Source organism: Oncorhynchus tshawytscha, linkage group LG26, assembly GCF_018296145.1.
Source record: "Oncorhynchus tshawytscha isolate Ot180627B linkage group LG26, Otsh_v2.0, whole genome shotgun sequence".
NCBI lineage: Eukaryota > Metazoa > Chordata > Actinopteri > Salmoniformes > Salmonidae > Oncorhynchus > Oncorhynchus tshawytscha.
The window spans coordinates 21,061,128-21,075,510 of NC_056454.1; the positions used below are offsets into that span (position 1 = coordinate 21,061,128).

At 44.3% G+C, this 14,383-nt stretch overlaps 1 protein-coding gene across 2 annotated transcripts in view; it reads left to right on the forward strand.

Annotated features, from left to right (window-relative positions):
- LOC112225352 (beta-galactoside alpha-2,6-sialyltransferase 2) overlaps positions 1 to 14,383 on the forward strand; it is a 57,953-nt gene that overhangs the window by 36,999 nt on the left and 6,571 nt on the right. For both annotated transcript variants that reach the window (XM_042306523.1, XM_024389262.2), the window contains exons 2-5: positions 6,346 to 6,402; positions 6,549 to 7,701; positions 12,402 to 12,499; positions 13,198 to 13,299. In XM_042306523.1, coding sequence (XP_042162457.1) covers positions 6,636 to 7,701; positions 12,402 to 12,499; positions 13,198 to 13,299 — 1,266 coding nt within the window. In that variant the 5' untranslated portion in view covers positions 6,346 to 6,402; positions 6,549 to 6,635. The remainder of the gene's footprint in view (positions 1 to 6,345; positions 6,403 to 6,548; positions 7,702 to 12,401; positions 12,500 to 13,197; positions 13,300 to 14,383) is intronic.

Genomic DNA, 14,383 nt, shown 5'->3' on the forward strand with positions numbered 1-14,383 from the left:
CGCTTGCACAGTGCTCCTTGGGATGTTTAAAGCTTGGGAAATCTTTTTGTATCCAAATCCAGCTTTAAACTTCTTCACAACAGTATCTCGGACCTGCCTGGTGTGTTCCTTGTTCTTCATGATGCTCTCTGCGCTTTTAACGGACCTCTGAGACTATCACAGTGCAGGTGCATTTATATGGAGACTTTATTACACACAGGTGGATTGTATTTATCATCATTAGTCATTTAGGTCAACATTGGATCATTCAGAGATCCTCAGTGAACTTCTGGAGAGAGTTTACTGCACTGAAAGTAAAGCGGCTGAATAATTTTGCACGCCCAATTTTTCAGTTTTTGATTTGTTAAAAAAGTTTGAAATATCCAATAAATGTCGTTCCACTTCATGTTTGTGTCCCACTTGTTGTTGATTCTTCACAAAAAAATACAGTTTTATATCTTTATGTTTGAAGCCTGAAATGTGGCAAAAGGTCGCAAAGTTCAAGGGGGCCGAATCCTTTCGCAAGGCACTGTATTTCCTGATTCTCTATATGAGATCGGGAAGGTTTTAGTAAGTCTTACCAAACAGCACGCCAACTGAGATCCTTGTCCGTCTGTCTTCTGTTTGATCAGACTTCCTGAGGGCAGCTTGTGTTAGACTTAGGCTGCAGAGATTATGAATTATAGAGTATTTGCGCTGTGTTACATGGTTCTGCACTACACCTCCCTCCCCATTCTCCTTCTCCGATCATTCTATCTCTCTTTTTTCCCAGTCTTACTGGCTGTTATTCTTCCTCTTTTCATCACCTCTTCCACTGTTCAAAAGCTCTGTGTTGTGTACCTAGAGGACACATTTTACAATAGAGCTAGAACTCTTCCTCCGCCCCCTTTCTCTCTCAGTATGTGGTTTTCTCTGCCATGTAAAGTCATGACCACATAATGAACAACCTCAGGGTAAAGGGCCTGCTAATGCTTAGGCTAACTCACTCTCTCTCTTTTTCTCTCAATGATTGTATAGTGTATAGACTACAAAAGATAGTCTTGCGTGTATAGATGTATAGGGCCTTTATGAATGGTGAGAATGATGCTGTAGATTTGAAACAATTGCATATTAATTGTAAGTGATATGGTGACATTTCACCCGGCATATTAGAAGACAAGGTGAAGAAATGACCTTATTGCTTAAACGGACCGGATCCTCTTTGATCAACAGGAATGGGCTAGCTGATAGGGGCTAGGAGTGGATTAGGAATTGAGCATCCAACAACATGCTTCGAGAAGAGAAGGACTTGATGTTTTGGACAGAACACCATGTATACCACTCTGGAACACTTAATTATTTTTGAGGAACAAAATGCTTTACCTGTGTGTACAGTACATACATGCAGGTTTTAGGGTTGTCCCATGGGTGTACATCAGGGACGGGCAACTGATGGCCCGCGGCCCCCCTTTTGAAGGCCCTCGGCATCATCAGTTTTTCGTGTTAGCCCATGTCAGCTAGCATTTTTTTTGATAGCTGGTCACAAAACGAATGTAGCAATCTGAACTTGTTATTATGGTCTAATTACCGCCTGGGAGGCCACAATTGATTTTGTTGGTCAGGCTCACTCAAATATCTTATTAAAAAACGGCAAACATTTCTCTCCACCCTATGGGAAAATGTGTGGCCCCCCTTTTGAAGGCCCTCGGCATCATCAGTTTTTCGTGTTAGCCCATGTCAGCTAGCATTTTTTTGATAGCTGGTCACAAAACGAATGTAGCAATCTGAACTTGTTATCATGGTCTAATTACCGCCTGGGAGGCCACAATTGATTTTGTTGGTCAGGCTCACTCAAATATCTTATTAAAAAATGGCAAACATTTCTCTCCACCCTATGGGAAAATGTGTAGAATTGCAGAAAATAAGCAGTAAAACGCAGACCTGCAGGCATCTGCGTCCCCCTCATGATCATTTCAGATTTTTTTGTGTCCCCCATCAATGTTGCCCATCCCTGTAGATAGTAGAAGGAATTATACTCCACAGGAAAGTATTTTGGTCTCTCTTTACCCCTCTACTACTGAACTCACTCATACATTACACTCTTGTACACTTCTTTCTTCCTCTCCTTCCTGTCTGGTTGAAGTTTGTGTTTTTAATGAGAAACCCGAACCTCCTGAGACCTAATTATTATTATTTTTCACTAATTTATAAATCACTGCACATCTCCCGCTACCCACTCAGCATAGGATAGATGAACTCACTGATGAGGGAGGATTGCCACTCAGAGAAAATATTATAATCCATGTTACAGGGCTCTAGACTAACTTTTTCCACTGGTGGCACTGGGGCTACCAACTTTTTCAGCTTATGGCACCAGCACATGATTTGGTCGCACCAATTTAATGACCTGACCGATGTACCTGCATTCCATATAGAACCAGGCTAATAATGACTAGACATCTTTTTTAAATGTGCATGTCCTTGCAGGGCTTGACATTCAGGTAAATTTGCCAGTGGCACACCGGGCCAACTGAAAGCCACTGGCCTGAATGAGAAGACTGGCCTGGGAAAGCGGATGATGCACACATCATTTAAGGCAAGGCACCACACCCTAATGGGGTATTATTTTTCTCCCTTAATCACAATTAACTTTTAGACACTAATACTTTTTTTTGTAATACAACTTTTTTTTAAATGTTTTAAAATATACAAATTAGGCAATATATCATTAAATATACACATATTTCATATACCCCAATTCCATTTTTCTTGGCACTAGATGAAGTTAGCCTTTAAACATTTTGGTTTCATTTTGTTAAGACACTCCAGTATCAAACTTGTATAGAGTAGATTGTGAACAAACTGGACTATCCTTCTATCTGTAAAATGCTAAAGACATGTACATAAACTGCATCTGTTTAGTGCATATTTTACAAGAAAAAATGTAATCTAGAATAATATTTTTGCAAAAAAGAAACAATTCCCTGGTATATAAGTCTGGAGGATATACTGTTTGTAAGAATAACCACACAATGTTGGTGAATGCAAATGCTTCTGAAGCTGAGAAAAATGTGTTGGCATGTGAGAACAGCGACTTTCAGGAAATGGCAGTTAAAGAGGAGTAGCCTACAGCGAATTAAACCTACCGTTCATCAAATTCATATTTAGACCCAATCACTATCTCTTCAAAGTAAGTTACTACATATAGTCCAGTTTGTAACATTCTCTATGAATTGGGCTTTTAAATTATGTATGATTTACATGTAGTGAGCTTTGAAATGATGGATTTATGTCCATTTTGAATGTGGTCAAAATTCAGTTTTGCCCCTTATTTGTACTACTATTAAGAGGACAATATACCCCAAAATCTCAATAGATAAATTCATGAAAAAATTTAATTTCAGCCTGTGGTGCCTCACCTTATGTTATTTTTCATTTGCGGGATGTGCAAGTAGAATATAGCCTACCGTTAATACACAAATGCATTTTAACTTGACTATCTTATTTACATTGATTGTTTGGAGGGGGAAAAAATGTTTGCGGATTCTCAAAAAGGGTGTTATTGTTAGCAATTTTTAACATTCACTGTGCAATTGTAGGGATCTAAAAGTCAGTTTTATCTTTTGGTGAATTCAGTTTTCTGTTTTTTTTCAGGGTTTCACTCTCAAAATCACCCTTTTAATTGAATTAAATTGCGTTCCTAGCAAGAGACTGTTTGGCTAGCCCTGTACTGTACAATGTGCTGTGTAAACTACATGTGATGGCAAAGTTTTGCAAGACAAATACCCTCGCGATTGATGCAAATCATCATGATATTCTGCCAGGTAAGCCTACGTTGCACTCAACAGTTTAATTGGTTTAAAAGTTTTTTGGGAAAGGCTGATGACTTTATTGAAAAATAAGTGTCGCACTGCCAAGTCTAAGGGTCGCAAAAATGAGTGTTTTGGTTGCAGTTAAACTTTTTGAAATGTTTTCTGCATACAACATTTGGGACCCACTTCAAACAAATTACAACCTTTTTTATGAGGCTTGTATTGATGTTTATATACATAAATAATTCATAGGCTAATACAGTATATCATGCATATATACTGAACAAAAAGATAAACACAACATGTTAAGTGTTGGTCACGTGCCTCATGAGCTGAAATAAAAACGCACAAAAAGTTTATTTAGCTCAAATTTTGTTGGCATATTTGTTTATATCCCCGTTAGTGATCTTTTCTCCTTTGCCAAGATAACCCATCCACCTGACAGGTGTGGCATATCAAGAAGCTGATTAAACAGTATGATCATTACACAGGTGCATCTTGTGCTGGGGACAATAAAAGGCCAGTCTAAAATGTGCAGTTTTGTCACACAACCTAATGCTACAGATGTCTCAAGTTTTGAGGAAGGAATGTCTGCAGGAATGTCCAACAGAGCTGTTGCCAGGGAATTTATAGTTAAATTCTCGACCATAAGCCGCCTCCAACATCATTTTAGAGAATTTGGCAGTATGTCCAACCGGCCTCGCATCTGCAGACCAGTTCAGGACCTCCACATGCAGCTTCATCACCTGCGGGATCGTCTGAGACCAGCCACCCAGACAGCTGATGAAACCGAGGAGTATTTCTGTCTGTAATAAAGCCCTTTGTGGGGGAAAAACATTTCTGATTGGATGGGCCTGGCTCCCCAGTGGGTGGTCCTGGCTGCCAAGTGGGTGGGCATATGCCCTCCAAGGACCACCATGGCTGCACCCCTGTCCAGTCATGTGCAATCCATAGATCAAAGCCTAATTAATTTATTTCAATTTGCTCATTTCCTTATATGAACTGTAACTCAGTAAAATCTTTGAAATTGTTGCATTTTGCGTTTTTATATTTTTGTTCAGTATACATTGTATTAAGTGTGAATGTTTAAGCCACCGGTCTCCAACAGGTAGATTCATTCTGTCTTCCTTTGCAAATTGTCATAAACAACCTTCCCGGCAACAATCCAATCAAAGCCACATTGACATTCCTCCTTTTTCATCCCCTCTTCCATTGTTCAAAAGCTCTTTGTATCTAGAGGGCACATTTGTACAATAGAACTAGCACAGCTCTCTCTCTCTCTCTGTGTGTGGTTTTCTCTGCCATGTAAAACCACGACCACGTAATGAACCTCCTAGGGGTAACGGCCTGCTAACGCTTAACTCAGTCTCCTCATTGTCCTTTTCCTCCTGCTCTTCCCCCACTTTCTCCTCCAACTCCTCTCTCTCCTCCCTTACCCATCAGTCCTACTCTTCTCCACCACAAGATGACAAAGACCACCCATTCTCTCCCTGTCTCCGTCTCTTACTCACTCTCTACATTTCTATGCATCACGGTTTCCCTCTCTCCCCTTCACACTTCCTCTCTGTCTCCCTGTCATCTGCTTCATACATTTTTATTTCTCTTTTCCATCTTTACAGTATACAATTATATCATTCACTTTGTCTCTCTATTTCCCTTGCCCTCCTGTCTTTCAATCTGTGGTATACATTTGTTGTTTGACTGAAGTTACTGATGCACAGATCCTGATTGCTGCCATGTGAAATGCTCCCCCTTCGACACACACACACAAACACACAGGGATTTGTTCATGTTTATCACCCTCACACATCGGGCCCCAGTGGAGCACACAGGATGACTTTGCCATGAGGAACCTTTTTTGTTTTTGTCTGGCTGTTGAGTCTCAATGAAGGCTGCTTCTCACTGTTGTTACTGCCCTGGAGGTCAGATGGCACATTTACACAGGTTGGCCTCTAACCTGAAAGGTCTGAGCTGAACCACAGAGACTCACAGCTCTTGTGGGCAGGGTTGTAAACCCTCAGAGAGGGAGTGGGAGGGAAGACGCACATTCCCACTTCAATAAAAAAAAACTACATTCAAAATGAAAACGTATGCAAATGAAATTTTATCACATATACTGCCCCAAGCTTGTGATAAGATTCCATTTGCATAGGTTTCTGCTCTTTGAGTAGTTTTTGATATGGATGTGTTTCTTCTCTCCCTCTGTGTTATATCCTTTCCCTTGGATTTCATATTCCAGGGTGTACATGTACCTTTTCCTCTCGCTGTCCTCCCTTGGGCCACAACCCAGCCTGACCCCCTTTCCTGACTCCGTTTAGCCCAGTGGTTTATCTTGGCTTCCCAGTGTGGGACGTCTGGAGGTCAGGACAACCACAGGAACTCCCCTGAGACCGCTCCTCCTCAGCTCGGAGCCCCCCACCCATCTCTAGAGATTTGTTCCAACAATACAGGCAATACAGGGTTGCTAGAACCGTGTCATTGAGGTGTCAGGCAAGTTCATTTAATCTTGCTGTGTGTGTGTGTGTGTGTGTGTGTGTGTTGTCCTACCTAATTTGTACCTTTTTTTATTTCTCAGGGTCCCGTTCTATCCTAGAAGACACATGGACTAAAAGAAGTAGGGGCACCAGGCGAGGTAAGTCTTGGAAAAGACAATAAGATAAACACACACACCAATACAAAAACCTTTTGAAAAGACGGGATGTATCCTTTTAACCACAATCAAAACCCTCAGGTCCACTTTAGGTTAAGACTGTCACCTTTGACCTCTCACCCCTGCAGGCCCTCTGGCTGTCCTCTCAGCTGAGACCTGACTGCTGATTGGAGCCGGCCTGGTGTTCGTATAGGTGTGTGTGTGTGTGTGAGGAGATGAAGTCCAGTATGCGTCAGTGGTGGAGGCTGGTGTTTGTGGGCATGTTGGCATGGGCCCTCCTCTTCCTGGTTCTGCTATCCTACTTCCTAGATGCCCGCGTGGACAACGAGGCCCTGACCTCCGCCGGCTCCTCGCTCTCCCAGCATCCCGACACGCGGCGCTTGTCCTCCATCCAAGCCGCCTCCCACCAGCAGCACCACTCAGTCATGGGCTCCCGACCCGAACCCGCCTACACCACCTTTACCACCATCTACCCAGACCCTAACTCTAACCATTACCCAGACTCCGAAGCAGAGCCCAGCCCCACTTCCACCACCTCAGAGCCTGGCCTGGAGCTGAGCCAGAACTCAGACAGTGGTCCCTACGGGACCAGCCATGAGGGGGTGGGGGGCAGCCGACAGCAGCAGGACTACCTGGACCCCCAGACCCTGGCTGCATGGTCCTCCTTTGGCACGGAGAACGTGGGATCCCACTCCGACCAGGCGGTGACCCGCAGCCGTGAGAGAACCGCCTGGACCCCCTACGATGCTGAGTGGGGGCCCAACCGAACCAAGCGCAGATCCTCACGTGAGGATGAAGAGGGGGAGGAGGAGGGGGTTCAGACGAATAACAGCCACAGGAGGAGGACCACAGTGTGGGGGCGTAGGAGGAAGAGAGATGGGTGGGGAAAAGAGGAGGATTTAGAGGAGTACTACTTCTCCAAGTCGGCCTCGGTGGTGCAGCGACTTTGGCGGGGAAGTGTTTCCTCTGGAATGCTGTCCCCGCGGCTGCAGCGCGCTATGCGTGACTACCTGAGTGCCAACAAACACCATGTGACCTATAAAGGACGCAGACGGGCCGCCCAGAGCTCCAGGGAACTGCTGTGTGAGCTGAAGGATCAGGCCAGGCTGAGAACACTGGACGGGTCCGAGCAGCCCTTCTCCTCGCTGGGCTGGGCCCATCTGGTGCCACGCCTGGCCCTGGAGCAGCTCTACAGACAGGGGGGCCAGAGGGGCTTCAGGAGCTGTGCTGTGGTGACCTCTGCTGGGGCTATTCTGCACTCAGGCCTGGGGAAGGAGATCGGTGAGTGAAGGCTAGAGGGGTAGAGAGGGGAGTGGACAGGGGATGGTAGAGGAGGGGAGAGGGAAGGAAGAAAAGGAGATGGAGGGCAGGGGGAGGGAGGGAGGTATGCAGGTTAAATGGGATGAAGGGATTGAAGGAGAGCTGGGATACGATGGCTGAAACTTCACACTTTTTTATTGGTACAGTAAATTGAAGAAAAAAACACTTTTCTGTTTTACCTAATGCCCTGATAAATAGAACCCTGGTCTTGCCTATATGTGACTGTGTGTCTGTCAGAGTGTGAAATACAGCATTGATCCTGAGCAGATTTCTCCGTGACAACCCAGTCTGTTTATGTGAGGGGAGAATGTCTCTTTACGAAGTGACATCCACAGCATTGATTGGGAAGTAAATTTGTCGTGTAACGCTATCGACTTCCCAATTCGCCCCACAGCCTAGTGTTAGCTTACTGTAGCACAGTGACGTGACATTTGGTCTTGGGCTCTAAACTGTCTCACACACCAAGTAGGGGACCTCTATCACCCAGTAACAATTTCTATGATTGGCTGAAAGGGAATTGGCATGTCATATTTCCCGAAGGGTCTAGAGCAGTTAATTTGGAGATCTTCTATATACTGTATCTCTAGAATACTTTGGTTGACTGCATTGCAGTTTGTCTTTGTGTGTGTGTCTTCTATTCTTTGCGTTGGCGGCTCTATGTGGGCATGGGGAGAGTGTGAACTCGGGGACAGATGGCTCACTTGTTTAATTGTATAGATTAGCAGGAAATCAAACCATATTGATCTCACTTAGATACTCCTCATCTGTCCAATGCTGAGGTGTTTCTGGAAATACCTTTCTGTCTTCCCATCCTTTCCTTCACGCCAAAGTGTGTGTACAAGTATGTGAATGTATGTTTGACATTAGAGTCAATAGGATGAGAGGTTTGTGAATCTGTCGTTGGACATCTGTACCAGGCTAATGTTTCGCTGCCCCCGTGTGGTGAATTGGCTGAATAACATCCTCAACGGCCTTCTACGGTTTAGTCGTCTCATCGCCTCACTGCTCTCTCCCGCCATATCTCTCCACATCCACCCCCCCCTATCCATACACTCTCCTTCTGAATTCCAAATAGACCCCCACCCCTCAGCTATACCTTAGCTTAGGCCTTTGTGTAGATCAGAAAGGTGTCTCCAAGATGGTATCTGATAGGTGTATCCAAATGGTGAAAATTACACCTTTTCCTAACCAGAGCACAAGATGGCGTTATTACCACATGGGCATTTCCACGGTAACCGCATGATGCTGAGATTTCGATTTTCACTTGAAAATGTATGCCAAACAAAAACCATTGATTGCAAAGTTAAACAAATGATACAACTCTGTTTAACAGTTTCTACTGACATTTGAACAGAAACACATTTACTTGAACAGAGTAGATGTAAAGTTGGGTTACAGAATGACAGTAAAACTCTGTTTAAATATCTACTCTGAAATTAAGATTCAAAGATGTCTGCTGGAAGAAAAAAGTATATTTTGGTCATTGAACTACAGTAAGTGAAGTGGATTAACACCCAGTAACAGAATGCTGGTATCAGAATGACATCATGGGTCCCTGTTTCTCTTCATGGTGGTAGGTCCTGAATAAGTACACACTAATATCCGGCATTATGAACACCAAAGAGCTCTCCAAACAGGTCAGGGACAAAGTTGTGGAGAAGTTCAGATCAGGGTTGGGTTATAAAAAAATATGGCACCACAACTAACCTGCCAAGAGAGGGCTGCCCACCAAAACTCAGACCAGGCAAGGAGGGCATTAATCAGAGAGGCAACAACGAGACTAAAGATAACCCTGATGGAGCTGCAAAGCTCCCCACGGAGATTGAAGTATCTGTCCATAGGACCACTTTTTAAGCCTTACATTCCACAGAGCTTGGCTTTACGGAAGAGTGGCCAGAAAAAAATAAGCAAACATGTTTAGTGTTCGCCAAAAGGCATGTGGGAGACTCCTCAAACATATGGAAGAAGGTACTATGGTCAGATGAGACTAAAATTGAGCTTTTTGGCCATCAAGGAAAACCCTATGTCGGGCAAACCCAACACATCTCATCACCCCGAGAACACCATCCCCACAGTGAAGCATGGTGGTGGCAGCATCATGCTATAGGGATGTTTTTCATTGGCAGGGACTGGGAAACTGGTCAGAATTGAAGGAATGATGGATGGCGCTAAATGCAGGGAAATTCTTGAGGGAAACGTGTTTGTCTTCCAGAGATTTGAGACTGGGACTGAGGTTCACCTTCAAGCAGGACAATGACCCTAAGCATACTGCTAAAGCAACACTCGAGTGGTTTAAGGGAAAACATTTAAAGTCTTGGAATGGCCTGGTCAAAGCCCAGACCTCAATCCAATTGAGAATCTGTGGTATGACTTAATAATTGCTGTATACCAGTGGAAACCATCCAACTTGAAGGAGCTGGAAAAGTTTTGCCTTGAATAATGGGCAAAAATCCCAGTGGCTAGATGTGCCAAGCTTATAGAGACATACCCCAAGACACTTGCAGCTGTAATTGCTACAAAATGTGACTCTACAAAGTATTGACTTTGGGGGGGTAAATAGTTATGCACACTCAAGATGTCTTTTTTTTGGTCTTATTTCTTGTTTGTTTCACAATCAAAAATATATTGCATCCTCAAAGTGGTAGGCATGTTGTGTAAATCAAATGAGACAACCCCCCCAAAAATATATTTTAATTCCAGGTTGTAAGGCAACAAAATAGGAAAAATGCCAAGAGGGTGAATACTTTCGCAAGCCCCTGTACATTTAACTTTGTTCCATATTGTTAGCTTTCATTTGACACCAAATGTAATGTGTCCCTATGAACTTCACATTAGTGCTCATGGGGCCTTTTCATGGAAATGCCCACAATGCTTGTACTTGACTGTTAATTTTGACCTGGGAAATGAGATGGGGGTGGGGGGCTGCCTGTGGATCCAGTAATAGTACTTCAACAATATTGGTGCTCTGAGAAATAAATGGTCCTGCACATGAGCCATACTAGCTAGTGGCAAGAGGACGAAAACCTACCATTTTAACCATGACCATTTTCAAATGTTTTAATTTTTTTATTTAACCTTTTATTTAACTAGTCAAGTCAGTTAAGAACACATTCTCATTTACAATGACGGCCCACAAAAAGGAAAAAGGCCTCCTGCGGGGACGGGGGCTGGGAGTAAAAGGTCAAATATAGGACAAAACACGCATCACAACAAGAGACAACACTACATAAAGAGACCTAAGACAACAGCATTGCATGATACCAACACATGACAGCAACATGGTAGCAACACAACATGGTAGCAGTACAAAACATGGTACAAACATTATTGGGCACAGACAACAGCACAAAGGGCAAGAAGGTAGAGACAACAATACATCACGCAAAGCAGCTCCAACTGTCAGTAAGTGTCCATGATTGAGACCATTAATCATAAGAATGTGTGTGTGAGACCATGTACACCTGAGTGTACAAAACATTAGGAACATGCACTTTCCATGACCAGGTGAATCCAGGTGAAAGCATTGATCCCTTTTTGACTTGTTAAATCCACTTCAACAGTGTATATAGAGGGGAGGAGACAGGTTAAAGTGATTTTTAAGCCTTGAAACAGTTGAGACATGGATTGTGTATGTGGGCCATTCAGAGGGTGAATGGGCAAGACAAAGATTTAAGTGCCTTTGAACGGGGTATGGTAGTCGGTGCCAGTCACACCGGTTTGAGTGTGTCAAGAACTCAAACACTGCTGGGTTTTTCACACTCAACAGTTTCTCATGTGAATCAAGAAGGGTCCACCAGCCAAAGGACACCCAGCCAACTTGACAGAACGGCGGGAGGCATTGGAGTCAACATCCCTGTTGGACATCCCTGTTGGACGCTTTCAACACCGTGTAGACTCCATGCCTTGACGATTTGAGGCTGTTCTGAGGGCAAAATAGGTGCAACTCAATATTAAGGTATTCCTAATGTTTTGTACACTCAGTGTATGTATACACTTTGTGTGTGAAGGCCAGCAGAAGGGCACACTGCCTGTGTCTTATGTCAGTTTGAAGGCTTCCTGGTGATGTTTGATGATGATCATAGAACAAATACGAGTAGAGCAGGTGCCTGTGAAACTCCCTTCAGTTACACACGTTGACCACTAGAGAATACTCTCTCTATGAGTAGTGATAATTTCATGTACTATTGCATCAAAGCACAGAGCTGAATCCTGCACTAGGTTGCTCATTTACCAGATTGTCCATGTCAAATGGCCATTCACGGTGATTGGTCATCCAGGTCGAGTGTTTGGACTATGGCTGAACGAGGGCAGTCGGGGTGAAGTGGAAAAGGTCAAGGAGACTTAAAAGTGAAGAACTTCACTACCAGACTCTCAGGGTATCACTAGAGGTTAAGAAGAGGCAGGTAGGCAGACTCGGTGGCTGGACCAAGTGAACACTGCCCAAAAGACAGACTATTGGATGTCATCTAGGGACTTGTCGTTTATGAGCACTTGATTGATTTTCTGTTTCTGAGGTGGCCTTTTGATATTTGGCTGCCAAAACTTGATTGTCTTAGCTAAGTAACAGCTGATTGACGTAGAGTGACACTTACATTTTTTCATCGAATGACACTTTGACTGACTTTATTTCTGACGTGTTTTCTTTCTGTCCCGCCCCCCAGATTCCCATGATGCAGTTCTGCGGTTCAACGCTGCGCCTACAGAGGGCTACGTGAGAGATGTGGGGAACAAGACCACCATCCGCATCATCAACTCACAGGTGTGTGTCATAAGGCTAACATGCATGTCACAAGCTAAGAGTCACTACAACAAGCTTCACGACTCATATGTGCCTGTAATCAAGTGCCGTGGCCGAGTAAGTGATTCAGCATGTTGAATAGACCATGACTCATTCAAACAAACAACATGACTCCTCATATGTGCCTGTAATCAAGTGCCGTGGCCGAGTAAGTGATTCAGCATGTTGAATAGACCATGACTCATTCAAACAAACAACATGCATCCAAACACATGAGCCTGATTTGCATATAAATAAGAACGTGATTCATTCAAAGCAGGTGTGTGTGTGTGTGTGTGTGTGTGTGTGTGTGTGTGTGTGTGTGTGTGTGTGTGTGTGTGAACCAGCTGTCCTCCAGTACTAGGTAGACAGTGAGTGATTACCCTTACCCATTTTGTGTAAGTGGGTCTTCACCACAGCTCCAGTTCAGTCATCTTCTCCCAGTGAAGAAGTCATCTTCTCCCACTCAGCACAGAGAACAACATGCAGTAAAGACACACGCACGCACACTAGCGCATTCTACTACTGTCACACTAACAGTCAAAGCAACAGCAGAGCTCATTCTACTGTGGACCCACAGCTCCCATGGGGAGAGGGCGAGTGTGTTTGTTTTCATGCGTGTGGGCACTGCAGTGCTGCATCAAGTTTCATGTGTAACCTTTGACCCCTCCACTTTACAGATCCTGGCCAATCCCAAGAACCACTTCAACACCAGCTCCCTGTATAAGAAGGTGACTCTGGTGGCCTGGGACCCTGCTCCGTATGCTGTCAATTTGCACAAGGTGTGTGGGAGTGTGTGAATTTTAGATTCTCCTTGACCGTCTAGTTTTTATTTTGGTGATAGTTCTAAAATAACAATCTTATTTAAATACATATTGCTCCATAGTTTTTTTTTACATACTTTATATCTTGTTTTAGTCGTTTAAGTTTACACTGAAAAGGTTTTCCTATGTGCCGCTGCTAAATACATATAGAGGAAACACTGCACTCTTCTCAAACCTTGCCCACTCTCTTTGAGAGGTCCAGTAATGGCACCTAAATGGTGATATTTAAAGAGTTGCTCACCAGAGCCCATGGCACCTGTTGAATTGGTGGAAGATGGGCTATGGTTGCCATGGTTATGCTAGCAATGCTAATGAGGACCTGCGTAGTGGAAGGCCCCGTGTGGAAAAGTTAGCCTCGCTTGTCTGTTTAACTCACGGCCCTCAGGGACAGGGTGCTACATCATATACACCAACACACTGACGGCATCAACGCAGATTTATTACACATCAGCTTTATATACCCTGCACTCCTCCTTTCTTCTCTCTCCAGTCCTCTGACACTCTCTCCTTCATCACCTCCACTTCTTATCCCATTCTGTTTTACTTCTTATCCTCTTTTTCTCCTGCTTCTTATTCATCTCTTCCTTTATCTTCACTTCCATATTTTTCTCCTCTTTTTCCCTCTGGCCTTCCTCCCTGTTCTCTCCTCTTCTTCCCTCTGGCCTTCCTCCCTGTTCTCTCCTCTTCTTCCCTCTGGCCTTCCTCCCTGTTCTCTCCTCTTCTTCCCTCTGGCCTTCCTCCCTGTTCTCTCCTCTTCTTCCCTCTGGCCTTCCTCCCTGTTCTCTCCTCTTCTTCCCTCTGGCCTTCCTCCCTGTTCTCTCCTCTTCTTCCCTCTGGCCTTCCTCCCTGTTCTCTCCTCTTCTTCCCTCTGGCCTTCCTCCCTGTTCTCTCCTCTTCTTCCCTCTGGCCTTCCTCCCTGTTCTCTCCTCTTCTTCCCTCTGGCCTTCCTCCCTGTTCTCTCCTCTTCTTCCCTCTGGCCTTCCTCCCTGTTCTCTCCTCCTCTTCCCTCTGGCCTTCCTCCCTGTTCTCTCCTCTTCTTCCC